Source organism: Labrus bergylta, chromosome 19 (genome assembly GCF_963930695.1).
Source record: "Labrus bergylta chromosome 19, fLabBer1.1, whole genome shotgun sequence".
NCBI classification, from domain to species: domain Eukaryota; kingdom Metazoa; phylum Chordata; class Actinopteri; order Labriformes; family Labridae; genus Labrus; species Labrus bergylta.
Genome location: NC_089213.1, coordinates 24309651 through 24335299, shown reverse-complemented (window position 1 = coordinate 24335299; position 25649 = coordinate 24309651). Strand labels below are relative to the sequence as shown.

Sequence of the window (25649 nt, the reverse complement as noted above, 5' to 3'; positions counted from 1 at the left end):
TGTGTTTGCAGGAGCTGGTCATTAATTGGTTAATTAAGTCATTCTAGTTGAGTAGAGTTAAGCTAGCTTGTCCCATCTAATTTTGTTAGTAACTAGTTTTATACTTGTTTCAAACTAAAGCTACATTTCATATTTTTCTGTGAGCTTCTGTTGTCGACTAAAAGGCTCTTTTATGGCTTTGGGCGGCAGAGTATATCGTTGGATTAAGAGTTGTTCAGTTGGTAACCTGTTCAGGTACCTGTTGGGTATTTTCAGGAAAGTCTGAAAATGTGAATTATCAAGGTAATATACTTCGTAATCTTATTTTCTCTGTTCTGTTATTTTATAAACAGTAGGCTACAGGTTAAAAAGAAATAGTTTTCCCTCAGATGCTGATTGTTTTCTGGACTGTTTGTTTGATTTTTATGATAAATGCTGTCACAAATAGCCTTTAGCCCAAAAGTGACAATTCCCTGTGCTTGTAAAAAGTTCAGTAAATCTCGTTAACTATCTTTACTAATCATGCTTTATTTTTTTTCCACGTTTTTTTTTTTTTATCAAGTATAATACCTAATAAGCTTGGGCTTATTATGTATTTGGTGAAGTGACATGTCCCTAATGTTTTTGATATAGTTAGGCTCCGGTAAAGGGAGGAAAAGAGTCAGGTAAAATACAGGAACATGTCATTGTACCGACTAAAACACAGCGGTACCCCTTCACCAGTGATAAAGAGAGATAATTACTGTACAGGCTTCATAAGAAGAACACGTATTACTTAAACGCAACAGTTGGTGGCGGTAGTGCACCTAGCTGATGCAATAATGTTTGAAAAGAAGGCGAAAAAGAAGACGAAAAAACGAACACACCCGACTCGGCCCAATGCGAGTTTCATCGTCCAAATCTCGCGATGGTTGCGGAGCGGTGGCGTTGTTCGGGCGAGCCGACGACGAGACCGTAGCTGTCTGGAAATTTGTCTCGTGTGTCAGCTCAAACCTTTTCTTCAAATAATAGATATTTGTTCGTCCAAAAATTTAACCCATTTGCATTTTAACACCCGTTGTCAGCAGAGTCTTGAATTAGAGTGGTAAGTTTCGCTAACTATCTGTTTGCACCTTTCACCGAGCGGCTGTTTGATTTGCGAAAGGTGTTTTTTTCTGCACGGCGAGGCCTTGGTATAAGCTTGTAAGCTAAGCTGCTGAAAACAATAACTATCAGACCATGATATGAAAATAATGCAGATATTCAGTTTACTCCGAATAATGCAGAGTGTGTCAGGCTGCTGAGAGAGGCGTGGGTCCAGTACTATCAATGTGCATGTAAATGTTAAAATGAAATGTGTCAACCTCGTTAGCCAGCAGGCTGCATGTGAGGGGGGCGGGACGGTGGTTTCCACAAGTGACCTGTTTATGTTACAATAATCTTTTCATGTCTGCTCCTATTTCTAACAGTATTTCTAACAAATGACAATCTCCACTGACTGTTGTTTGATCAAGTGGATGAATACTCTTTATTCTAATTTTAATGACAGTATAGGTTTTAGGTTACACGGGCCATTATTTAATTTTCATCGGGGTTTTTTTTTTTTAACAATTATGAGGATTACAATTCTTTTCTAAATTGGAATATTCTTTCATTCTCAGATAAAGACATCGAAATATGCATTCATTATGCATGATAAAAATAAATAAAGCCCCTCCTTTTTAAACATTGCTGTACATATAAACAACACAACTTCAGAAGGTCAACACTTTTTTTTAAAATTATTTTTTATATTCAGGTCTAATTACAGATCTTTTTTACCTCAACTGTTTATAGGTTCTTGTTTAAATTACAGATATATTTTTATCCCTGCACGGGTTTTGTACATTTCTCGTATAAGTCTATTTTTAATTGCACAGTTTAAGTTTGATTCATCTAGGGGTGTTCTTCAGGTTAATATATATGTATGGGGGGGGGGGGGGGGGGGGGGGTCCGGCTTTGTGGTTAATTTGTAGCAAATGTTTCATGTCATGTACGTCTTTGTAACCTGCTACTGGATGCTTTGAATTTCCCTCAGGATCAATAAAGTATCTATCTATCTATCATATGTACTTCACTGGATAAACTTTTTTCCCTGTTACATGCTTTCAGGAAAATGGCTGCAGCTGAGGTGAACGGAAGTTCTGCCCCGGTAAAGGAGGAAGATGAGCCCATGGATGTGACAACAACGCACACAGAGAACTACCAGACACTCATAGATGCTGGACTCCCGCAGAAAGTGGCTGAAAGTCTAGATAACATTTTCCAGACAGGTGGGTCTTAGTTGCTTGGAATATGTTGAAGAAAGTTGGGCTGGACTACATAATGTGTATTTGGCTGAGCCTGAATGTGAACCTGCTTTTTCCAGGCTTGGTGGCATATGTAGACCTAGATGAAAGGGCCATTGATGCACTGCGAGAGTTCAATGAGGAGGGAGCACTTACTGTGCTGCAGCAATTCAAAGAGAGTGACCTGTCCCATGTGCAGGTTCGCCCACAGCTTGATTACATCTTTTTCTGTCTTTTAGAGGCATCTTGTGGTGTAGATTAATAGAAATTATAATATCCATTTTGTTTTTTAATGTAGAATAAAAGCGCTTTCCTTTGTGGAGTCATGAAGACTTATAGACAGAGAGAGAAACAAGGAAGTAAAGTGCAGGAGTCCACAAAGGGCCCAGATGAGTCAAAAATAAAGGTAAACATCTACACTGTTCTATCTACATATATTCACCTACATTGTTGTAAAGATGTCAGAAAGAATGCAGTTTATATATACATGCCCCTGCATTAAGGCATCTTAGTAAATGTTTTGTTTTTGTGTTTTTCAGGCTCTGTTGGAGAGGACAGGATACACCCTGGATGTCACCACAGGGCAGAGAAAATATGGAGGCCCCCCACCTGAGGATATGTTCAAAGGAACACAACCAGGGATTGGAACTGAGGTAGAAAGTGTTGTTTTTGTTATGGCCTGTTTTGCGTAGTTCAAGGCACTTATTTGAAGTCACTTACAAGTCACTCTTTTTATATTTTGTATTTTAAGTTAAGTTTAAGCTTTAGGTTGTATTTAAATTGACACTTTATATTTTAGGTTTAAAATGTTTCATCTACCTGCACTGTTGTTAATTTACTGCTCTGTGTGCCTTTGAATTGCCCCCTGGGGACAAATAAAGTTTTTTGAATTTGAATATATTTGAAGTAGCAGGAATTTATCAGAGCATGCTGTTGAATCATTCATGAAGATATCATGCTGCGTAGAGTCCTTTACGGACACTAACACCTGTAGCTGTCCTCTTGCTCATCAGGTGTTCGTTGGGAAAATTCCGAGGGATTTGTATGAAGACGAGCTGGTCCCGCTGTTTGAGTCTGCTGGTCCCATCTGGGACCTCAGGTTAATGATGGACCCTCTCTCGGGTCAGAATAGAGGTTATGCTTTCATCACATACTGCAATAAAGACGATGCCCAAAAGGCTGTGAAACTTGTAAGTATTTCAAAAACATATAATAACAATATGTCAAAATGATGAGGAAACTCTTTAAAATCCCAAAAGATTCATAAAATGTTTCTGTTTGTTTACAATGTGTTTCATAACATCTTGGGCCTTTCCTTTTTTGTTTTTAGTGTGATAACCATGAAATTCGCCCTGGCAAGTACTTGGGAGTGTGTATATCCGTTGCAAACAATCGCTTGTTTGTCGGATCGATTCCAAAGAACAAGACAAGAGAAAGCATATTGGAAGACTTTGGCAAAGTTACAGGTCAGTTCAGATGCACAGTGATGGATTTGTATTAGACTCTCATCACCTCTGTTGTGAGGAAGGCTACACATGACATGTTATTGTTTGATCTCAGAGGGTCTCCAAGAGGTGATTCTGTACCACCAGCCAGATGACAAGAAAAAGAATCGTGGCTTCTGCTTCCTGGAATACGAAGATCACAAATCTGCTGCACAGGCTCGCCGCCGCTTAATGAGTGGCAAGGTCAAGGTGTGGGGAAACCCGGTCACTGTAGAGTGGGCTGACCCCGTCGCTGAGCCTGACCCTGAGGTCATGGCCAAGGTAAGTGATTCTGATGTCATTGTTAAATAAATTGGTTTATAGATTTCTAATTCACTTCTCACTTTAAAAGGTAGGCTGAGGTTTTAAAATGAGATTACCAACATTTTCTAAAATTCATAGGTCAAGGTGCTCTTTGTGAGAAAGCTGGCCACAGCGGTGACTGAAGAGCTTCTTGAAAAGACGTTCTCTCAGTTTGGAAAGCTGGAGCGCGTCAAGAAATTGAAAGACTACGCTTTTGTACACTTTGAGGAAAGGGACGCTGCTGTGAAGGTGTGTTGTTTGTGCTTTGAATAATTGATTTTGCATGTCAGTGGGTCTGTGTATGCAGCAGTGATGCATTGTGTTTGCTTTGTTAGGCGATGGATGAGATGAACGGGAAGGAGCTGGGGGGTGAGGAAATTGAGATCGTCCTGGCAAAGCCCCCGGACAAGAAGAGGAAAGAGCGCCAGGCAGCTCGGCAGACCACAAGGAATTCAGGGTGAGGGACCGAGACGTGTGATTGGTCGGTTGTTAAATCTATGATTTCACTCATTCTAACTCTGTCCTCCCCTTTGCAGGTATGATGACTACTACTATTACCCACCTCCACGCATGCCCCCACCAGGCCGTGGCAGGGGCCGCGGTGGCCGAGGGGGCTATGCGTATCCTCCAGATTACTATGGATACGATGACTACTATGATGACTACTATGGCTACGACTATCATGACTACCGTGGTGGTTATGAAGACCCTTATTATGGCTACGAAGATGTGTACAGCATGAGGGGCCGTGGTACTCGTCCAAATAGGGGGGGACCTCCACCACCTAGGTCCCGTGGAGCACCACCAGCACGAGGCCGTGGTGGGTATGCCCAAAGAGGGCCGCCCCTCGGTGGTCCGAGGGGTGGCCGAGGAGGCCGGGGAGCCCCTTTCCAGCCGCAGAGGGGCCGTGGTCCTCGTGGGGCGAGGGGCAATCGTGGGGGCAACGTCGGCGGAAAGAGGAAGGCAGACGTGTTTAACCAGCCTGACTCCAAGCGCCGCCAGACCAACAACCAACAGAACTGGGGGTCCCAGCCCATCGCCCAGCAGCCCCTGCAGCAAGGGGCCGACTATTCTGGTAACTATGGTTACAGTAATGACACCATGGAGTTTTCACAGGATTCTTATGGGCAGCAATGGAAGTAGATCCACCAAAAGGTATTTGACAAAGTGACAACAACAAAAAAAAGAGAAAAACAACAAAAAGAAAAAAAAATGGAGATTGGCCACAATTTTTTGATTGACTTTTTATTGTTCATCCCTCATGAAAAAAAAATCTGTACATATATCTAAAAAAAATGGACAGACCCCAGAATTGGCTCGTGATTGGCTGCAAAGCCTTTTGGCTGAAGAAGTGAACGTAACCGTTGTTGTGAATCATTTCTTACTCCTACGGTTACATTGGGACATGTGTCTTTAAAAAAACCACACAAAACACTTTTATTGTTACATTTTTTTCCTGATTCTTTTAAAGCCAACCATGAACATTTACAAAAAAAAGTGGACATTCATAAGTCTGAGAGGACATTAAATAATGATACTTGCCTTGCAGGAAGTTTTGTTTCCATGCCCCTTTCCTCCCTCCCCTTCTTGTACTCCCTTTATTTGTGGTTTCTCATAGTTGCTTAGGGACTTGCTTGTAAATAAATGCATATGGTTAGAGCTTCATACTTCATTTTTTTGCAATGGTGGAGAAAAGAATCCACAGGAAGGAAGAAATCACGTTTTGTAATGTTTAAAGTGTATGCCTAGCATTTCTAGAGTTAGACAAATTGTGTTTTTTTAAACTTATACCATAACTTCCTATGTTTTCTTTGAACTTGCCCAATAGAATTTGGTTTGGCTTACCTTAAGAGCCATAGCAGTTTGTTCTCTGATGTTCTTTGTATTTATAACTTTTACGTTTGTTCCGTTTCAATAAAACGCAGCTGAGCATCAGTCAATTGTCAGATACTCAAATTCAGTGTTGTCATTAAATATTTGATTTGATTTCTATCTCAATTCTCTTATTTGAGTGAAGATCATCGTTTTCAAGTCAAATAGTTTTGCTTCATAAGGCAATCAAAAGAATAACTGAAATTGTGCAATCAGACAACGGTACAAGGATTTTAACCCTTTAATTTTCAGCGCATGTTACATCAAGCTCCAGCCATTTACAGCTTTGATATAGTGGATATTCAAGGACCAAACTTAAACTTGACTTCTTGCGTTGCACAAGATTGTACCTGTTTTTACATGTTTTTTGTGCACAGGTAAACTTTTGCTGTACATTGAGTGCTTCCTATAATTTATCTCCATCTTTTAGAAAATAATATTTCATGTAAAAAAAACAAAAAAACTTTAACTAAGACTTTGCTTCATGTGGCTCCTGTCATAACTCATCCTTCAGATCTAGCCACAGAAACATTTTGTTTTTAATTTACAGTTCTGGACCATGAAATGATCCATTTTTAAAGCATACTTATATGGATTATTATTATGGATGATGCATTATTTCAGATATTAATCTCATGCAGCTTGTGTGTTTGCAATCCACTGAAGCATAAACTTTGTTTACCTGTTCACAAAAAGACTTTGACAATCTTGGATAATGGAAAGATGTCACCTGCTATGGTCTGGTCCTGAAACAGATTTGACTTCGAAAGGCTTTGTATTTTTCAATTCATTATTTTTTTTTAATCTCCATTTCATTTTAACCATCTGTATCTCCTTGTTAACGGCACCAAGGATCTGACAGTCCAAAGGGTTAAAATTCTTAAAAACATAGCAAGTGACCACCTGTTAGTTTGTTTACTAAGTGTTTTTAGCATCCTGCGTTTTGGTGCCATGGTATCATTGTCTTTTGTTTCATGTGTCTGTCCTCTTATTCCAACCTGCCTAGGTGGAGAAGCATTGAGAGCGGCACCCCTAGAATGAGGAACTCACCTGAACTGTACTCAAGGGTGAGCTAGCCTTGCACAGAGTACTGTCTCCTCTCCTCTGGCTATTTGTAATCACTGGAGAAACATAAGCCATAATTATACTTTCTTCTTTTTATTGTTTTCTCAATAATTCAAGAAAAATCAAGCTTTAATTTTATTTTGTAGGAGTTACATTTTTTTTTTCCAGGCCAGAGCAAAATTACCAAAGTTGACTGAAGGATATTTAGAAATAGCAAAATTAGTTCTGTTGCCAGCACATTTCTTGACAATTCATGACTTTGTTAGCCCTGCAAATACCTGCTGCCTGTCTTGGCCTGCTGCACCAAATCAGCTGTCTGCAGAAATTCTGTGAACGGAGCGGTGGTTCCCCCCCTACACCGCTAGAGGTAGCAGTTCCACACAAGCATGACTAGTAATCCATTGTTGCCTTACTCGACGATGCATTCATTGGCCATTTTCCATTTTCCGAGTTGGGAAGGTGTTTATAAATTGTAAGATATTAAGTTGGGGATCTGTGTTTCAAATAAACGTCAATAGCTGTGGGGATTCTGATTCGATATTGGCTTAATTGGCTGATGATGGAACAAAGACTGCCTGAAAACTGATGTTAGTACCCATCAAAACCACAAGATGGCAGTAGATGGGCTTCAGTATTTATTATGCACAGGTAAGAGTGAAATAAAGAGCACTGTACTGAGCAGAAAGCTGATTGAATCAATTGACACAAGAACTTTGTTTTATTTTGAAGTGCCATTATATGCTTGAGTATTTTTTTTCCTTTTCTCATATCAGAACTGTGTCTTTTATATGTTGCCTCTTGTCACCAGGCAGTAAAGGAGCTGCCCCCATCCATGTGAATGAGTTCACACAAATGGAGGGGACTGATGGGTAAGATTGTTCTTTATCTGAACTAATGCTCAGAAAGTGTCGACCTGTTACTGTCATTTAAGTTTTACATAGATATTTTTTTTTTAAGTCCTGCCATTCGCTGTGATTCCAGTAAGTAACTTACAGTAACTTAGCAGTAACTTCTGTGAGTTGTGTTATTCAGCTTTAAGTCACAAATCTGGCCTTATTTTAATCACTGATGTATTCCATCATAGGCATCACTATTTTCCAGTTTGGTCCTGCTGTTGGTGTAAATACTCATTGTGATGAGAAGAAACTGCTTGACCCATATTTATTAACATGCCCATGTCTGTGTGGCCTTTTCTAGCTCTAAAGCAGACTGTTTTCCACAAGGTTCGAGCCGTTCCCATCACAAGGTGTTACAACCCTCAGAATGACGAATGACCTACTTACAGGACCAGACAGTTGAGGTCCAGCTCTCAGGGGAACTCTAGCTGTCTACCCGGACACAGGTATGAGATTAGTGTTGATTAGTGCAGCTGATCATATCTGAAGATTCTTCGGCTAGTATTACTCTCACCAGTTTGTCTTATTATTTATCATGTCACAATAATATTCGATGTTTAAGATTGGAACAGAAACGCTGTAAACAAATCTAGCTTTAAGAAATGTCAATATTTAAATGTTTCTTGTCTTTTCTGTTTCATGCAGAAGCGCAGGAGGGTGCAGATGATGGACATGTGATCCAAAGCTCCATCCAGCTGAGTGCTGCTTTTTAACTCCGTTTAAAGAAATGCTACTGTGAAGGAGCATATGTTGCATGTAATTGTTAAATACAACTTTTGTAACAAAGACAATCTGTGTGATTTTCTGTATATGTAGTTTAACAGGTTTTTTTATAAGTAGTGCTATTTTTATTAACAAACATTACAGCCATTTTCTCAAATTTACATCTTCAGCACTTTTTATTAGTATGGGTCTTCACAATGGAAGGTTAGTTTACTCTACAGTCACTGATAAATCGTTTCTTATTGCAAACTATATAACAAGATGAAATGAGTTGAGGGTGTAAATATAATGGGTCGACGTAGAGCCCTTCACTGTTGCAGTGGTCCCTCGGGGGCTCTGGATGGACGCCCCCTCCCTCCTTGAGGTTAAATGAAAGGTAAAGTTGAGTGCATGAATAAAGATCATTTTAGTAGCTGTCACACTTCAAACTCTCAAATCTGTACAGCAAGGAGACTGGCTAGTTATTAGTAAAACTTAAGGAAGTTTAACCGAAATTAGATGCAACTGAGACTCACTTCAAAGTTCCTTTTTTGGGATGATTTTCTATTATCAAACTAAAATACAGTCTTAGGAGTCCTTAAAAGTGGTTGCGGTATCATTAGCTCACTCTCTTTCTTTCTGTGTAAATAATGAAACTATATGGAATTAAATTCTGTGTGTGTGTGTGAGAAGAAATGGGGAAATACAAATAAAGCACCCCCCCTCCTTAACTGGCAATATGAATATGCTGCTTGAGCACATTCACACGATCTATTTCAGTTTCTAGCCTTTAAATTTAAAGCTTTTCCATTAATTGGCTCAGTATACATCATTCTTTACAAAGTCTCGCGTTAATATATTCGTTAGTATTTTGTTTTCGTAGTTTTCGGAGCAAGCACTGATAAACTTGATGTAGCAAAGACAATAAAATATTAAATTGAACTTGTGTGGTCACGTGATGCTTCTACGTCACGCTACTACGTCACATGTAAACCAGGGGGAAGATGGCGGCCGCCGGAGGAGAGCCTTCCACTCCGAACATGTCGGATGAATTATTTAAAACCTTCATCACGGAGGTACGATAAAATGGATGTGATTTGGTGTGTTTGAAAGTGTGTGCTGCTCTTCGTCGATCGGCTGGACTCGGTGATTAAACGAGTCCTGAGTTTATCACCTGTAAGGCCTCACAGACGTTAGCATGGGCTAACGAAACATGCTAACGTTTACTGGGATGTTTTTTTTTATAAGCTCTTTCGACCTTCTCGAGCTACCAGACCCCCATTAAAGACCATCTTTTGGTTGCTAAACGTCACCAAGTCGCTTTGGCTGAATCACAGTTTGATAATGATGAATTATTCACAGAGCAGGTGCTGCTAGCTGTCTAACAAGTGCCTGAACCTGAAAACCTGCAGCTAAGATGGATGTTTGGATTGAATGCTGAACGTCTTCATGTGTTTGATAGGTGAAGCAGATCGAAAAGAGAGACTCTGTGTTAACATCTAAGCAGCAGATTGAGAGACTGCTCAGACCTGGCTCGTCCTACTTCAATCTCAATCCTTTTGAGGTGAGTGCAGCAGCTGTTGTCAACAGGACTGAGGTTAACTATTAACATGCTATTTGAACTACAGTCAAATACCTGTACAAGTACACACATCTTTAAAGCTGTACAAGGGTCTGCTGTTGGTACCTATATGTTTTAAAGATGCCTTGTGTATACACTAATTCAGTCGATGCACTATAACAGTTTATTTATTGACCCAGTCACTGCACAAATGTTTTTATTTATGTCTGCTTTTTTATTTATAGTTTTTAGTTTAGTTTAGTAGTTTAGTTCTACTTCTCAATCCAGAACAACCTTTATTGTATAAAGGTTGTATATAACTTTGCATATATATATGACCAATATGCTGCTGTACAGGATTGCTGCCTACAAAGTTTTGTTGTGTTTCTAAATACAATTCTACAATTCTACAATTCACTTAGCAGACGCTTTTCTCCAAAGCGACGTACATCAGAGAGTAAGAACAACACAAGCAAGGATCTAGAAGAAAGGGAACAATGTCAGTAAGAGCAAACGATCAGCTTTGAGTCTGATTGGACACACAGGTGCTGACAGGAAGTGACCAGAGGCAAAGCACAACATTGAGGGCAGTTCTTGAGAGCTCTAATCAGTATAGAAACCATCTTATAAGTCATTGTTATCAAACAAAAACCATCGTCACTACCATCATCATCATCAATAATATGGAGACCATCATCATTAAGTTAGTAGGTATTCATGAAAGAGCTGGGTCTTTAGCTTTATACAATGACAATAAAGCACCTATCTATCTGTATTTAAAATTCAGAGATGTCTCAATCAGCACTTTGGATAAGATACTCCTGTGAAAGAAGCCTCACAATGTTTGCATCATTTCAGGTGCTGCAAATTGACCCAGAGGCAACAGATGATGAATTAAAGAAGAGATTTCGTGCGGTAAGAATTCAAAAGAAAAGACGTGACTTTTGTTTGTATGCTGTGTAGAGCATTTGTTTGTGTCTTAATATCTAAACCCTGTCCTCTCTCTCTTACCATGCAGTTGTCTATTTTGGTCCATCCAGATAAAAACCAGGATGATCAAGAACGAGCACAGAAAGCTTTTGAAGGTAATTGCTGCCCAGTTTGTGTTTTTTTCACGATGTCAATAAAGTTATTTATAGTCATTAAAGCGACTGTCTGTGTGCATTTGTGTCAGTCGATGAAAAATAAATGTGTCAGGTTTTTATTCCAGTCTTGTGTCTTGACTGTGTTCCAGCTGTGGACAAGGCCTACAAACTCCTTCTTGAACCGGACCAGAAGAAGAGAGCCTTAGATGTGATCCATGCAGGAATAGAATATGTGGAGCATATGGTACAAACATCATGCCTCTGTTACTGAGCTCTCCTGGTCTGTATTTGTTTGGTAACCTTTTATTTTCTGCCATTCTCCGTCAGGTGAAGGAGAAAAAGAAACAGTTGAAGAAGGATGGGAAACTACAGGACGTGGAGGAGGACGACCCTGAGATGGTAAGTCAAAGTCGTAGAAACATGTCGTGAAATTGAATCTACACTCGCATAAAGATACAATATTTAAATTCTCCTAGAAATCGACAAATATTTGGATTGAACAGATCTTTTAGTTATAATGTTTTGAATGCAGTGTTATTTGACATGCAGTGGGATCAATACTCATTTGAAAAGAAAATATATATTTTTTCTTTTTTTACTTAAATCCCTTCAATGTGATTGGTTTTCAATTTAAATGTTTTTCACAATGTTTATAAGGCAACTTTGTTACAGATATGTCCATTAACGTTAGGGTTATGTTTGATTTTCTTTTTTATTTCTCAAGTTCAGGCAAGCAGTTTACAAACAGACCATGAAGCTGTTTGCAGAACTTGAAATCAAGAGGAAGGAAAGGGAAGCAAAGGACATGCATGAGAGGTAAAGCCCTTCACTCCTTTTGTAAAAAATGGATTTCGCCATTTGGTTTTCATTTTCAGTGTATGTAAACTTAAATTCTGTCTGATCAAAGTGTCATTACACATCTCACAATTCAAACTGAAAAAGATGCTTTTATTTTGAAAGACATTGATTTTTTAAAAACTTTTCTCATAATACCAGGAAAAGAGCAAGAGAGGAAGAAATTGAGGTCGCCGAGAAGGCAAAGCGAGACCGAGAATGGCAGAAAAACTTTGAGGTGGGTTCCTCCCTGTCGTCATGGTCACAGGATTTTCAATTAAAAAATCAGATGACGTGTATTGGCTTAATTTGATTTATTTTTCCCTCAGGAAACAAGAGATGGGCGTGTGGACAGTTGGAGGACCTTCCAGGCTAAAGGCAAGAAGACCAAAGAGAAAAAAAACAGGTCTTTCCTCAAGCCTCCGAAAGTCAAGATGGAACAGAGGGAATGATGTTGTAAAACAGAACTTTTATTAGATTGAACTCACTGTTAGAAAACAAAACAAGTTCTCTATGTCCTCACCTTGTCGTCTGCAGTCAGCTGTGCAGTTATCACCCAGTCGTCAGGATTCACAACAGACCATATTTCTTCATGTTGTCCCTGGAAATCGTAGTTTTGTACTCGGTTTTCTATTGTACATATCTGTGATCTGGACCCAGAGATCAAGAGACACACCATGTATCTTCCACTTCTGTAACTGGTGAGGAAAATGTGATTTGTCTTTATTTTTGTTGACCTTTTTTTTTAACTAAATAAAGCTTTGTGTTTGAAAGCAAGGTGGTTTAAAAAGCTGAGTTCAAACTAGCAGAAAAGGACAATAGGTGTTGTTGAGGATATATTCTCAGATATGTGGCATTATTGTTTTTAAAAGATCTGGTTGTAGTAACATTACTTTACCAAAACAATAGTACACTGTCTTAGATTTACACAGGAACATGCTGTCAGAGCACAACTGGAAAACATTGAGATATTTAACATGTTTCAATATCCACCTTAGTCCTGCATGTCTTACGTGTATTCATTAAAATGTTGCCAATAAAACACCAAACACAGGACCGGTGTTTGATGCAAATAATCACCTAGTTTTGTTGTTTTGAAAGAATAGAACAAAATACTTTTACATACTTAGTTTTGAACACTGGATGAATACAACTGCAATCATAGAGGGAGGTGTCAGCAGAGATTTAATCATTTTGATATCATTCATATACAACAACAAATACAGAAAAAAGTGCAAAGATGGATACAAAGAAGAATCTGAGAAACAATCAAAGAGTCAAGTGCAATCAACGTTAACATCTCTAAAAAGAACAAGATCTGAAGAAATAACAGTAGAATACTTTTCTTTGGTTCTGAAAGGTTTCAGCCTCTGTCTCGTCACTTTTCCTTCATGAGCCTTTTAATCCTCAAGTCTTTAGATGTAATGGATCATTTAAACAATCTGTCCTCCAATGAGGTCTCACATGACTTTGCATGCATCTCCACCTGCAGCAGAAGGAGCAGCTACGGCAGAAGATCCATTACTGCCTCCCATCAGGCCGTCCAGGCTGAGGCCTTGGAAGGCTCCGAAGAAGGAATCGTCCTTCATTGGGGCTGCTTTTCTGGCTCCTGTTTTGTGCTGCGTATGGAACAGAGAGGGAGATGATATGACGTAAAAACACTAACAGACCAAAATAAAAGAATTAAAAATCTTGTTTGATTTTCCAGCTCACTAACTCACCCTTGGGAGGCAGTGGTGGCTCCTAAAGTGAGTTCTCCTAACTGATCTTTCTGCGTTCTTCTTGGCCAGGATGGCTTGTTGTCGTTTCCTTTGAAAAACACAAACAGAAGCAACATTAGGTACAGCACGTGGACAAGCAGCTTATTCATGTGAGGAACAGCTTTATCCTCATTAAGCCCAGTCTCTCTGGCTAAAAGCGTCAGCTGGATAATTTGTTTTCTTTCTTTTTTTTTTTTAAGTCATTCACTTTGAAACAAATAGAAAAACAACAGTAAAGAAAAAAGTCTGTTTTTCTTTTTGGTAGGCGATGTCGCCTACCTCTCTCTCTTAAGATCAGCCTGGTACATTCGCAGCCAGGAGTCCGGCACTTTCTGGCTGCTGCAGGGAAGGCTTCTCCTCCTGCTGACGCTCTTCCTGCGGGTGAAGCTGTTTCTGCGGACAGACTGGCTCCTCTTGGCGGCGGTGTTTTTCCCCGACACACAGCTGGTGAACTGCTTCAGGGGGGCACCGAGTGACATGAGCGAATCCATGACGAAAATCACAAGTTGTTGCCAGTCTTATTTTAATTCTCAGGAGAAAAATTAGGCTTTAATCTGAAAATAGAAAAAGATTAACAGTGAATTTACAGCTCGTTATTCTCGTTTTTCTTAAATATGAATGAAAAACAAAAGCACCATCAAACTGTCTACCTTTGCTATTAGTCAGACCAGTTAAACCAGGAACAAAATATACTGTACATGCATTAAAGAAAACAACGGGACTCACCTGTGTTTGTTTTAGCAGTAGAAAACACCAGTTGATACTGTCATTTGTCAAAGCTGCGAAGCGTAGTCCGTTTGTTGCATTGCTTCTAGTGCTTCAGGTCGAGTACCTGTAAACACCTCTGCTTTGTGTCGGTCTGCTCTTATGGGGATCTGAGCGCTGACCTCTCTGGACTTCAAACAGGATTAAATGACGACGCACGAGTCGTTTATCTCATTAACAGCAGAGGGTTTCCAAACAAACCTGCACAGGACAACAGCTGCTGGTTTAGATTTGAGAACAGAAACAGCTCATACACACGAGTTTGACTTCTTCAGATGCTGGACTTCAGAGACATTGTTAAAAATCACACAGTTCAGCAGTAAATCACACATATTTGGTGTTGAAGTGACACCTTGATGAGAGCATTGGAGAAACAAATTGGGGGCAGATAGAGCATAACAGACTGAATTGGTGCGGTTTCTGTGACGCAGTGAGGATTTCTTCGCTTCTAAATTCAGTGCCATTCACCTTCCTTGACTGGAGACACCTGATTCACAAACTTAATGACTCATTTCATTCAACTTGGAATTGAATCCAGGCCTTGAGATGCCCAATCCCTCTGCACTACCACAAACCCCCTGGCTTGAATACTTAAGTGAATTCTAAATATAATCATCAATCCTACATTTGTACATTTTAACTGTACTGCAACTCTGCACAATATTCTTCAGTTGTACTCTACCATATCTGCTCAAACATCAGATCACACAGTTTAAGGTTAGTTTATTCAGCTGGCAAAGAACCTCCAAGGTCCCTGCACTTGTGTTTGTCAATTCAACTTCAACTTCTAAGTTGTAGTGGTCCCCCAATAATTCAGTAGTCCTCGTGTTGCGGAGTCCTTTTCTGCTACAAGATAGAACGGGGTCAGGGTTGAGTAGTGACTCAAGGTAAATGAAGTACACTGGCACCTTACCAACAGGTGGGGGAAGCTTGTGTGACGAAGCAGGGACACACCTGCACCTGTGTCAGCAGATCATCCGTCCTCTTCCTGTCCTGACAGCATGACAGCTGAGCTTAGGGGGTTGAAGGGATATAACAGCAGTTAGCCAATGTTGGATGCCCATTTCTGCCAGTGGAAATAGAAGATGAAAATGTAGCGTAATTAACTTGATAGAAATAAACCAATGGTGAGTAGCTCAGACATTTTAAAATTGGGGAGGTACAATTGATAAAAGTCAAAATTGTAAACAAGTCATGAGTTAAAAAGTCATGTTTGTGACTTTTGGCCTGGTGACCAGATCCCCATGTACAGAGGCTATAGTCGCAGAAGAGTCTGCCCTTTGCTGCATGTCAACCCGCCCCCCAAGTATTTCACATCTCCACTCAGCTGCCCTGTCCAATAAAGGCAAAAATGGTCTGTGATGAAGTCATGATTCTGAAATTGAAGTAAAATTAATCATAGCCATAATATGAGATTCAAGCTTTTTCTCCTAAATATTAACCATGGCGTTATTTTAATGACCTGATCTGTCTTCTTACAATGGACTTCCACTAATTGAGCTAACATAAAATAAAAAAATGTAGACACCATGTTTGACTTTGACTGAGGCTTTTCCAGGTCATCAGATTTTGCACATCTTCCAGCAGTATTACAAAGTAAGCTAAGAGACGCAGACTCAGACGAGGTATTTAAAGACAGATCACCTCCCTTCACCTACCAGAGGCCCAAACCGATACCGAGAGCACCATAAGCCTCTGGCAAGGAGGACTTAACTTTAATTCTACACAATGTTACATATATACAGTTTTATACGCTTTAATTTCATACAAAAAAAAGTCATGTACAAGGTGGGGGGTGGAGACTATGACCTACTGCAACTCAAAATAAATACTATCAACAGGAGCTGTGTGTGGCTCGCTGACTACCACCAGAAGCTGTGTGCTTAACCTCGAAGGAAAAGGCAGTTTATGTTTTCATGTCTTTAAAAGTGTGTGAGAAAGTTTCCATGTCTAACCTGAACTACAAAGAAGCAAAACATGAACATAAATGTGTCACCCACACCATCCCACCCCTGCACAGACACATACTCACTCACACCCAGAAAGCATATCGTAACAAACATATATATCTATGAATAGGACAGACCAAAGAGGCCTGTGAGTGTGGAGTGTCCATCACCATTATCATCTCATTGGCAAGTTATAGCAGGCCTGCAGACCGGGGATTAAGAGTCTCCACATCAGAGATAATCCTTTTATAGATAAAAAAAGAAACAACAAAATTTATATGCAATGCAAGTTCTCACTTTGAAAACTTGAGACACAATTTCCAAGATAATAAAATATTCAATTTGAATTATATAATGTAACATAATCGAGTATTTTGCATGTCTCCATGTTCAAAAGGACTTGGGTGAAGACCTACATTGCATATACAGCTCCATCTCCGTTTTACTCTTTGCTTACATTTCAGAATTGGAGGACATTTCCTTTAAAAAACGTAGTATAACTGACTTTGCAGTTTGCTCATTTCCTCAGAAAATGAATAATTCTTTCACATGCTGATGAAACAAACATATGGACGGATGGAAGGAAGGTGTTCAGAAGTTGAAGGAAGACAGGAGCTGCATAGAGGGCTACTTTGAGGCCAAAATAAAAGATTCCTTTTTGACTCTTCTCAAGGTTAGGTGGCGGTCTCTCAGCTGCAATAACATGCCTCGTGTGGCTGCAGAGGTGGATGTCAGAGTGGCAGGGTGGCCGAGCAGGAAGTTCAAGTGTCCATGCTTTAATGAGAAACATTTCATCTGCTCCGCTTATAGAAAGACTTTATTTCCTCTGTCATTCAGTCTTAGGAGGCTCGTGGGTCACCGGCTGATGTCCCGGTTTCCCTCCCAGCTCTTGCTGCCTGCTGCCTCACTGGCCCCCCCATTCTCAAAGAAAGGGTGTTTTAGGGCGTCGGCTAATGATAGTCTCTTAGTAGGCTCGTACTCCAACATGCTTTCAACGAGGTCAAACAGCTGGTGGTGCTCCTCTGCCTCCGACAGCAAGTACCGCTAAGAGTGGAAACAAGAAGCGATTAAGATAAATACTGGCAGACTTCCAAGAGAGCTCAAGTTTAAAAATAGAACACACTTAAGTTCCAAAGGTGTTTCACTCTTTTCACCATAAGCCCTGCTTATTTTAGTATTTCCTAATTTCAAATCCCCAATCCACCTTTCTTACCCGTAAAGGTTTGCAATTTTCTCTGACATATTTCCCTGCTGAGGAGCTCTCGTCCCAGTCCAGACGACCACGGTAAAAATACTTCTGTTTCCTGAGGGGGTTTGAAAAGCAGCAGTCAATTGTGTGCCTTTTCTTTTCAGACTCATGTGTATTGATGTGTGTTTTTATCCCTTTACTGTGTTTGTAGGTTCTCTCACCTCGTCTTGCGAATCATCCTAGAGGGAACTGGCCCCAGGATTCTCTCCATCATGGCCAAATGCTCCCTGTTGTCATGAGTCTGAAGGAGGAACAAGACAGTGAGGGAGAGACAGATTCAAACGATTATTAAAGTTAACTGGTGCTGCTTCTGTCAAATAACCACACAGAGGGTTTAATACCCATCCAAAGTAACACATTGTACAAGGCATTTCTAATGTTTCACTAAAAGTGTGTTGGACTGTTGGCTTAGATAAAAACCAATTCAAATGTCACGGCTATCAGAGAAGAATATGAATAAAAGGTCTGGATGAGGTCAGGGTCTTTACTGAAGGAGGAGGGGTCTGATGTACCTGAAACAAGGTGAAGCCAAGGTAGTATTCAAACAGGATACAGCCAATGCTCCACACATCACAGGGATGACTCCAGCCCAGCTCTAAAGGAAAACACAGAGAACAATGTGTCATACTGTATGTGGAGAGAACTTCAGGTTTGGATTAATGCTTGCTGACATAATACAAAATTGTTCAAAAAATTTAGCTACATAGTGCAATTTAATTAAAAGTTTGAATGACATTTGCATCCAAGGAAAGAAAAAGAACACTGTGTCAAAGATACATATTAAAAAGTCATAAACTCAAACATGCCCCTGAAATGTTTGCTCCATTAAAGTGAAGTGCAATAGAAATGCTGTTCCTGTTGTGTATGTGGTAATGAAAATATGGACATGAACTTGATCAGAAGTGAATTCCTGTTTTATCATGTGATGCTGAAATAGCCACTTCAAAATGCCAGTCAAAGGAGGAATCAGTGCTGGGACGCCAAGCCCAGTCTTGTTCCACCTTGAACACCATAGCCTGTTTCTACAAGAACTTTCAGGAAAAGCCAAACGACGGAACATCTGAATTTTGAAACGGCAAAAAGCAACTGACTAGCTGCTAAACTCAAAACGATTCACTTTTGGAATATTTTTATGTAATTTTGAGTTGGAAATAATCCTAACTCCTTTATAAGAGAAAGTGATTTCCATATATTTAAGACTGACATCCTCACCTAATATGACCTCAGGGGCTCTGTAATGCCGTGTGGACACAATGGTGCTGTGGTGCTCGTGGTCAAAAGTTGCACTTCCAAAGTCCACCACACGCACTGCAGTGCTCTTCACCGTCCGCTCTTCTCGTTTCTGAAGGAAGAAAACACAAGGGAGTCTCTTAACTGTAATTTGCTCGACGTTCACACATACACACTATTCATAGAGCTAGTCTAGGGCATCTTTTCTGACTATTTAAAAAAAAAAATCTCATTAAAGTCTACATTCATAAATGTTTAATATCTTGTTTTAACATGTCTCTTACCTTCTCTACATTGAAGGACATTGTGAAGTCTGAGTTTACAAACAGGATGTTCTCAGGCTTCAAGTCTGTGTGTGTCAGCTTATTGTCATGGAGAACTAGGGAGAAAAAAACAAGAGGAAGTTGGTTATTAAGTCTTAAAGATTAAATTTGTCTCTTCTAAACATGGACTGATCTTATTAATGTGGCATCTTAAAAGACTTGGTACAACTTATGATAGTAAGAGTAAGTTATAAATGAGGACAAAATAAGGTTGTTAAAGAGACAAAAAAATAAACATTCATTATATTCTGACATTTGAAAAAGAAACTCAACAGCAGTTTCACTTCTCCCAGCTGCTCTTATTAAGTCGATAGGGTTTGTCTGCCTGCAGTCTAATGCCCTCGTGTGGCTACACGCTGACTACCACAAAGCGTTAGAGGCTTTCAGTAATGCTGCTCAATTTGAAGGCAACAGATGCAGAAAATTAGTAAGTGCGGGAATATTTGTTGGATGAAAAAAAACTTCACTACAAGAGAATTAAAGATGAGTGCTTCTTTGTCTAAACAGAATTTTCTGAATTGGATATTTTTATATAGTCATAGGGATAAATTGAGATTGATTCTTGTTGAAATTAATTTCATTCTTAATCTTACTAATTATACCAGTGTATTATGTACTCATAAGTAGAAGTTATCTTGTAAACTTACATTTCACAGAGAGACAAAGTTGGTAGGCCATGTGCCTGACCTGACCAATAGAGTACGGCAGGTAGTTGTTTTCCTTTAGAAAGTCGAAGGTGCTGAGAGCTAGCAGCTCAAAGGAGATGCACATGTGACCGTGGTAGTCGAACCAGTCATACATCTGTACACACAGGCTGCAACACAAACAGGAAACAGCAGGTTTGACACTCATGTAGTGGATGCTTAAGTGTTAATCACAGCTAAAATAAAGATGGTTACTGATACTAATCTTATTCCAAAAGAAGTTCAAGAAACTCTTAAAAGCTTACAGGACTGTGTAAGGTCACCTATAGACATGATCCAAAACTAGTGGACACTTCATTTAAGGTTTATCCCCCAGCTCTAACAAGGAATGTGGTGGTGATTCAGGCATTGTAACTTATAGTTATTAATTTGTATTTAAACTGAATATGAAGTCAAAACTCACAACTTGTTCTCAGGGTCCTTTTCGTTGATCTTCTCTAATACATTGATCTCCAAGCGAGCTGCTTCTTTGTACTTTTCTACATTCTTGATGATTTTCAATGCAACGTGGGCTCCTCCCCTGAAAAACAAAGAAGCTGAAAACAGAGGCAACAACCACAAAACATGCATTACAATTTCAAAATAGCCAGACAGAGGTGTTTTTTAAATAAAATCCAAGTGAGTTGATGTGAGAACGCAGCAGAATATAATCAGAGTTCACCTCGAGTGAGTGGGAGGGGCTGGTGACATTTATTCACTGCAATTGGTGCATGACCAGAGGCTGTATACACGTGACTGTTACAATCTTTGTTCTCATAATTAAACTACTGCAGGTTTTCTGTTCTCAGTATGTTGTTCTCTGCTCTTTTGTTCATATTGTGATCGTGTTGATCTACACATAGCATTGATATAAAGACTAATATTATCTTTAATAGCGGACTCTGCTGCTTAGTCTGCCACTTCTGCGTCTTTTTTTTAACATCATGTCTTGTCTTAGGTGAGCTCACATCCCCGTGGGAACAACCAGATCAGGAGGATTTCAGGAGCAGTCCTCCTGAATTAAGTATTCCCTACTGTGGGTCTACAAAAAAGCCCCTAAGAGCCTGACAACTGTTTGACTTTTTTCATGAAACCAGATACACACCTGCGATGGTCGATGCATTGCATCACCCTCCCAAAGGTGCCTTCCCCCAAAGTGCTGACAATCTCATCTGCAACACAGCACAAAGAGAAAAAGGAAGAGAGAGGGGGTGTGGGAAAAGAAAGAACAGGAGAGTTAGACGTGTGGACCTAGGCAGGAATACATAATTCAAAAGTGTAGACAGGCGGATCAAAATCTAGCGCCCGTCTCCTTTTCAAATGGCTGCCTATTCACTCTGGCAGGCTTGAAACCCCTTGAGCTAATCTATGTAAACTAAATGCATAGCACCCTGACACATGTAGAGAAAATAAAGGAAGTAAATGTGCTCCCTTCCTCTGATGACCAATTAGCAGCCAACAAAACAAAGAGGAACATGCCCAAAAAGGACACAGGGGTTATGTGTAAAACTGATCTACTAAACAGTGCATGATCATTACAATGACAAATATGTTACTATAAAGTGGCTTCTAATATGTGTCAAGGTTGAATGACAAAAAGTCTACATCTGTGATATGTGTCTTACTGAGAATAATAAACAACAAATCCCTAAAACACTCATTGTCAAAAAGCTAGCTTAAGTCAAATATTAAAACTGTGACTGAGATTTAATCTGAAATGCGACAGAAACAAACAGCTGCAAATGGGATTCTATGTTTAGAAAACTCAAGTAACCTGTGAAACATAGAAAATGCTCCACAGCTTAAAATCCTAGAACAAAAAAGGAGAAGGAACCTAAAGTCCCTCTCAAAATCTTCAACATTCTTGCAATCCACCCTGCTATTGCAGCTAGAGCGAAGAGCATTCTAGCAAGGCATCATCATCATCAGGCACTCCCATGTCATGTAAATGCTCTATGCTTTAATACTCATATGGAGAAGGGTTACGATAGAGTAGTGGCAGTGAGTACATCTCTCTTGCAGGACGTCCCCACTCCGACAGATCAGGTGCCCTTCCTCGTCGTCCCTCACACTCAGTGCCCTCGTCCGACTGTCACTCCGCTGTTTTCACACCAAAACCGCCATCAGCAGGCCACGACCAGAAGGAACAGGGGTTTTTCATAGGCAGCCGCAGCGTCAGACGGCACAGGTAGACGAGGAGGGAGGAGGAGGGTGGTGGTGTTGATGTAGTTGTGGTGGTAGGTGGGTTTGGTGGTCATGGGGCGATTCACGCATGACACCACGTGAAGGAAATATATAACAATAGGGATATAGTGCAAGGGAACAAGTCAAAGATCACATGTTGTCCTCTGCTCCTCTCCCCCCTCTACCTTTCAACCACAGCTGCTTACAAACAAGAAAGCAACTGGCACATCCATTCATCAACGCATTAACACGTTGTAACAATAATAGAAGTAGTATAAAACTTATCATCTTGGCTTTTCAAGTTAAATTAGATGGTAATAAAATGAGAGAACCAAGCAAGAAAAAATTTAACATAACCCCAACATATATGCTACATCAAATTCAACCCCTTGCTTATTTAGATTTATAATACTACTCTGTGTGGTAAACATAAACCACACAAGAAAAGCATTTCTTTTAAATCCAAGACATTTAAAATTCCCTTAAATTCTTAGAAAACCTCCGTTCAATTTCACTCTAAACTTTGAATAGAGTTTGGCAGAATATTTTCACTCTTTTTAGCCTATCTGCACTTAAAATCACAAGTGGCTGACCAACTGTAACCTCAGGCTTTTAGGCTGAGAGGTAGCCCCAGGGATACTGGATTAAGCTTGACCAGGTAAAGCTTGGCTCCAAGGAGCAAAAGTTTAGAAGTTGTGATTGGTGAAAAAAAAAGCAACAACTTAATGGTTGACCTTTGCTAAACTGCTGGGGAAAAAAAGGTGTCGATAAAAATGAAAATGCTCTGCCAAAAAAGAAATGCCAAATGAAGCAAAAACCCGCTGACAAAACGAAAACAAATCATAAAGATTGTACTACTTACCTATTACAGAAGCTGGGGATAAGAAATGGTTAAAAGAAAGACAGGGACAGAGAGAGCAGAGTGACAGAGAAAGAGATGGCAAAGAGATGAAGAGATGTAAAACAAAATCTCGGGCTTGGCTGTACTCACCGAGGAGGATGGGCTATAGGACCTGGTTCTACGCCGCCTTCGTTTGTGCTTACGCCTGCTGCCTTTCCGCCGGTAAGACTCATCCCGTTCACGCTCCCTCTCGCGGCCACGCCGGTAGTCATACATGTTGGGCGAGAAATCACGTGGGTAGTAACTTTCTGTTGCTCCATGTGGTTCCCGTTCTCTGTCCCGGTCTCCATCTCGGCTCTGATCGAGGCGTCTGTATCCCTCGCAGTACCTTCGGTCAAATGGCCGTTGCTCCGTGGAGCGATTGTCATAGCTACGACTGAGTGATTGGAAAGGGGGCATACATTAACAACACAAAAGGCTTAAAAAAAATTAAACCAATCAAACTTTGAGTGAAACAACAAAAATTGTCATTCACACAAACTTAACATACCTCCTTGAACGTGCAAAGCTTCCTTCCTGTCTCTGCCCTCGTCCCCTTCTGTCTCTGTCTCGGTCTCTGTCTCTGTCTCTGTCACTGCTGGAGGAGTAAGTAGGCGATCTTCTGTGTCGGTGTCTTCGACCTCTGTCTCTGTAGCGGTCCTTGTAGCTGCTTCTACTGTCTCTGTCCGAAGATGAGTACCGTCTGGTTTGAGGCATCTAAAAAAGACAAATAAGATAAAGATAAAACTATTATTAGGGGTTTAAAAATAATAATAATAAGGGGTTTAAATAAGCTTGTTTTGCAGTTGGGATAGCTAATACTGTGCAATGAAAATCTGTCAATCAATCGTTAGAAGAAGTTATCATAGACAAATTTAGACACAAAACAAATCTAGCAAAAAGCCTACAACAGTATTTTCAAGAAATACATACTATATTACTTTAAAGTTGTTAAAATGTAAACGTCTTCACTGTTAAATAAAGCTTCTGATGGAGGTAGGCGAGGACAGGATAGTAAACAAACTTGATCCAAAATCAAACAAAACATTGACCCATGGTTGTGTAGAGGAGCCTATGTTTTTGTTTGAAACAGCTGGTTCAATACCACAATTTGCATCAGGGGGGCGGACAATTAAACTGGGAAAAATAGATGCATCTGAAAGACAACTGTGTACGCAGGCCCATAAAAACATAATGTGATAAATGAATGGAGGGCAGGCCCGGGTATGCATGTTTATAATCCTGCTGCAAGATCCTACTAAACTATTAAAGAAAACAGCCACAGACTAAAATAACCTTAGTGTTGCTTCAAATCAATTTGTTACCGTATATACTACTAATCAAATATACAGCTTCATGTAAACTAAACGGCAATAATGCTAGTTGTGGATATAAACTAAAGTTCAGTATATGATCTGTTGTTTCTGTTTTACCATGAAGCTGTAATCATAACACTGCCGTTAAGACGGTTAATATTAATAATCATGGTTGAAATAGGACCACACAATGTTGTAACAGTCTATAAGCTCTGACAGAGTTATACTGACATTAAAAATGACTTTCAATCCAAACCAGCGAACTGTTTCATCAACCAGCGACTTATTGCATTATAGCATGTCCTGTTAGCAACATTAGCTAATGTAAATAATTTGGCCGCCATCTTAGCTTAGCTACGTTTATCCGCTAGCTTGACGGCTACTAGCATTCGTTGAATGTTTTTTTTTCGGGAAACGTCTCAATTAAAAGCACATAACGAGTCGTGTGCTGTATTTACCGTTTTAGCAGCGAGGCCTGTTCGCTTGTCCCACAAGAAATCCGTCGTGGCGTTCCAGTGTTCTCGTTGTATGTTCGTGCTAGCCCGATGGTAAAGGCTGTTCAGCTAGTTCTGGTTCAGACTGGAGCTGCTAACGCCTCCCTGCGCCCACAGTGTATTTTTACTGTGTGTGACACACCGAGCTGCTGCTTTAAAATATAAACATAACATGAGAGTTAAACTATTTTAAGATCTTAGCTGTATCTTTAAAGTGGCTTTATTTTTATTATTGTTATTATATATGTTATAATTTTTTTCAAAGAGATAATTTCAAACGCAACAAATTTCACTTACCTAAAACCTTTATTTTTTCCTAAACTTTGAATGCTTTTAAATCCAGGCTGAGAGCACTTGAGACGACCTCCTTTACTTGTAACTGTTTTTTATCATTTTAATTTACTTGTAACCGTTTTTTATCATTTTAATTGCTAACTGTTTTTATCATTTTAATTGCTGTCTGTATGTTGTGAGTGTAACTGTGTAACTTTTGCTGCCTCTTGGCCAATCTCAATTGGGACTTTCCTGGATAAATAAAGGTTAAATAAAAAAAAAAATTCTTTACTTAGGACCAAGGGGCAACCTCAGTCTATGCTTAGGACCAAAAGATCTTGATGATGGCTCTTATTGTCTTGTGCTGGTTGGGTTAAAGATGTTAGGTATTTTGTTGATTTTTTGTCTGTTTGGTTTCTCTTGCTGTTCTTTTTATGCATTATATTATTGCTGTAT

The 25649-nt window shown here is 39.8% G+C and overlaps 3 protein-coding genes across 4 annotated transcripts; 2 read left to right on the top strand and 1 right to left on the bottom strand.

Moving 5' to 3' along the window:
• Nucleotides 1-890: 890 nt before the first annotated feature.
• On the top strand, nt 891-6058 carry LOC109988664 (heterogeneous nuclear ribonucleoprotein R). The gene is made up of 11 exons (XM_020640219.3): nt 891-1063; nt 2110-2270; nt 2366-2484; nt 2584-2691; nt 2825-2938; nt 3299-3475; nt 3616-3751; nt 3846-4051; nt 4172-4321; nt 4408-4529; nt 4609-6058. The coding sequence occupies exons 2-11, from the start codon at nt 2114-2116 to the stop codon at nt 5213-5215; spliced, it is 1896 nt and encodes a 631-aa protein (XP_020495875.1). The 5' UTR covers nt 891-1063; nt 2110-2113; the 3' UTR covers nt 5216-6058.
• A 929-nt stretch (nt 6059-6987) lies between these two features.
• Nucleotides 6988-12864, top strand: dnajc8 (DnaJ (Hsp40) homolog, subfamily C, member 8). Its single transcript, XM_065948015.1, has 10 exons — nt 6988-8351; nt 8551-9683; nt 10070-10171; nt 11027-11083; nt 11187-11253; nt 11403-11497; nt 11581-11652; nt 11978-12069; nt 12250-12325; nt 12417-12864. Exons 2-10 carry the CDS (start codon nt 9612-9614, stop codon nt 12537-12539), a joined length of 756 nt encoding a protein of 251 aa, XP_065804087.1. The 5' UTR covers nt 6988-8351; nt 8551-9611; the 3' UTR covers nt 12540-12864.
• Nucleotides 12865-13249: 385 nt separating this feature from the next.
• clk2a (CDC-like kinase 2a) lies at nt 13250-25045 on the bottom strand. 2 transcript variants are annotated; one of them, XM_020640277.3, is made up of 17 exons: nt 24885-25045; nt 23622-23827; nt 23222-23507; nt 22056-22146; nt 21152-21218; nt 20471-20587; nt 20011-20177; nt 19325-19419; nt 19023-19152; nt 18323-18405; nt 17972-18051; nt 17775-17865; nt 15526-17605; nt 14574-14813; nt 14127-14401; nt 13809-13896; nt 13250-13706 (listed from the first exon to the last, which is right to left on the bottom strand). In XM_020640277.3, exons 2-13 carry the CDS (start codon nt 23825-23827, stop codon nt 17417-17419), a joined length of 1602 nt encoding a protein of 533 aa, XP_020495933.1. In that variant the 5' UTR covers nt 24885-25045; the 3' UTR covers nt 13250-13706; nt 13809-13896; nt 14127-14401; nt 14574-14813; nt 15526-17416. The 2 variants fall into 2 exon arrangements, with proteins under 2 accessions (XP_020495933.1, XP_020495934.1); XM_020640278.3 differs by lacking the exons at nt 22056-22146; nt 23622-23827; nt 24885-25045 and having other exon boundaries at nt 23222-23362.
• Nucleotides 25046-25649: the final 604 nt, after the last annotated feature.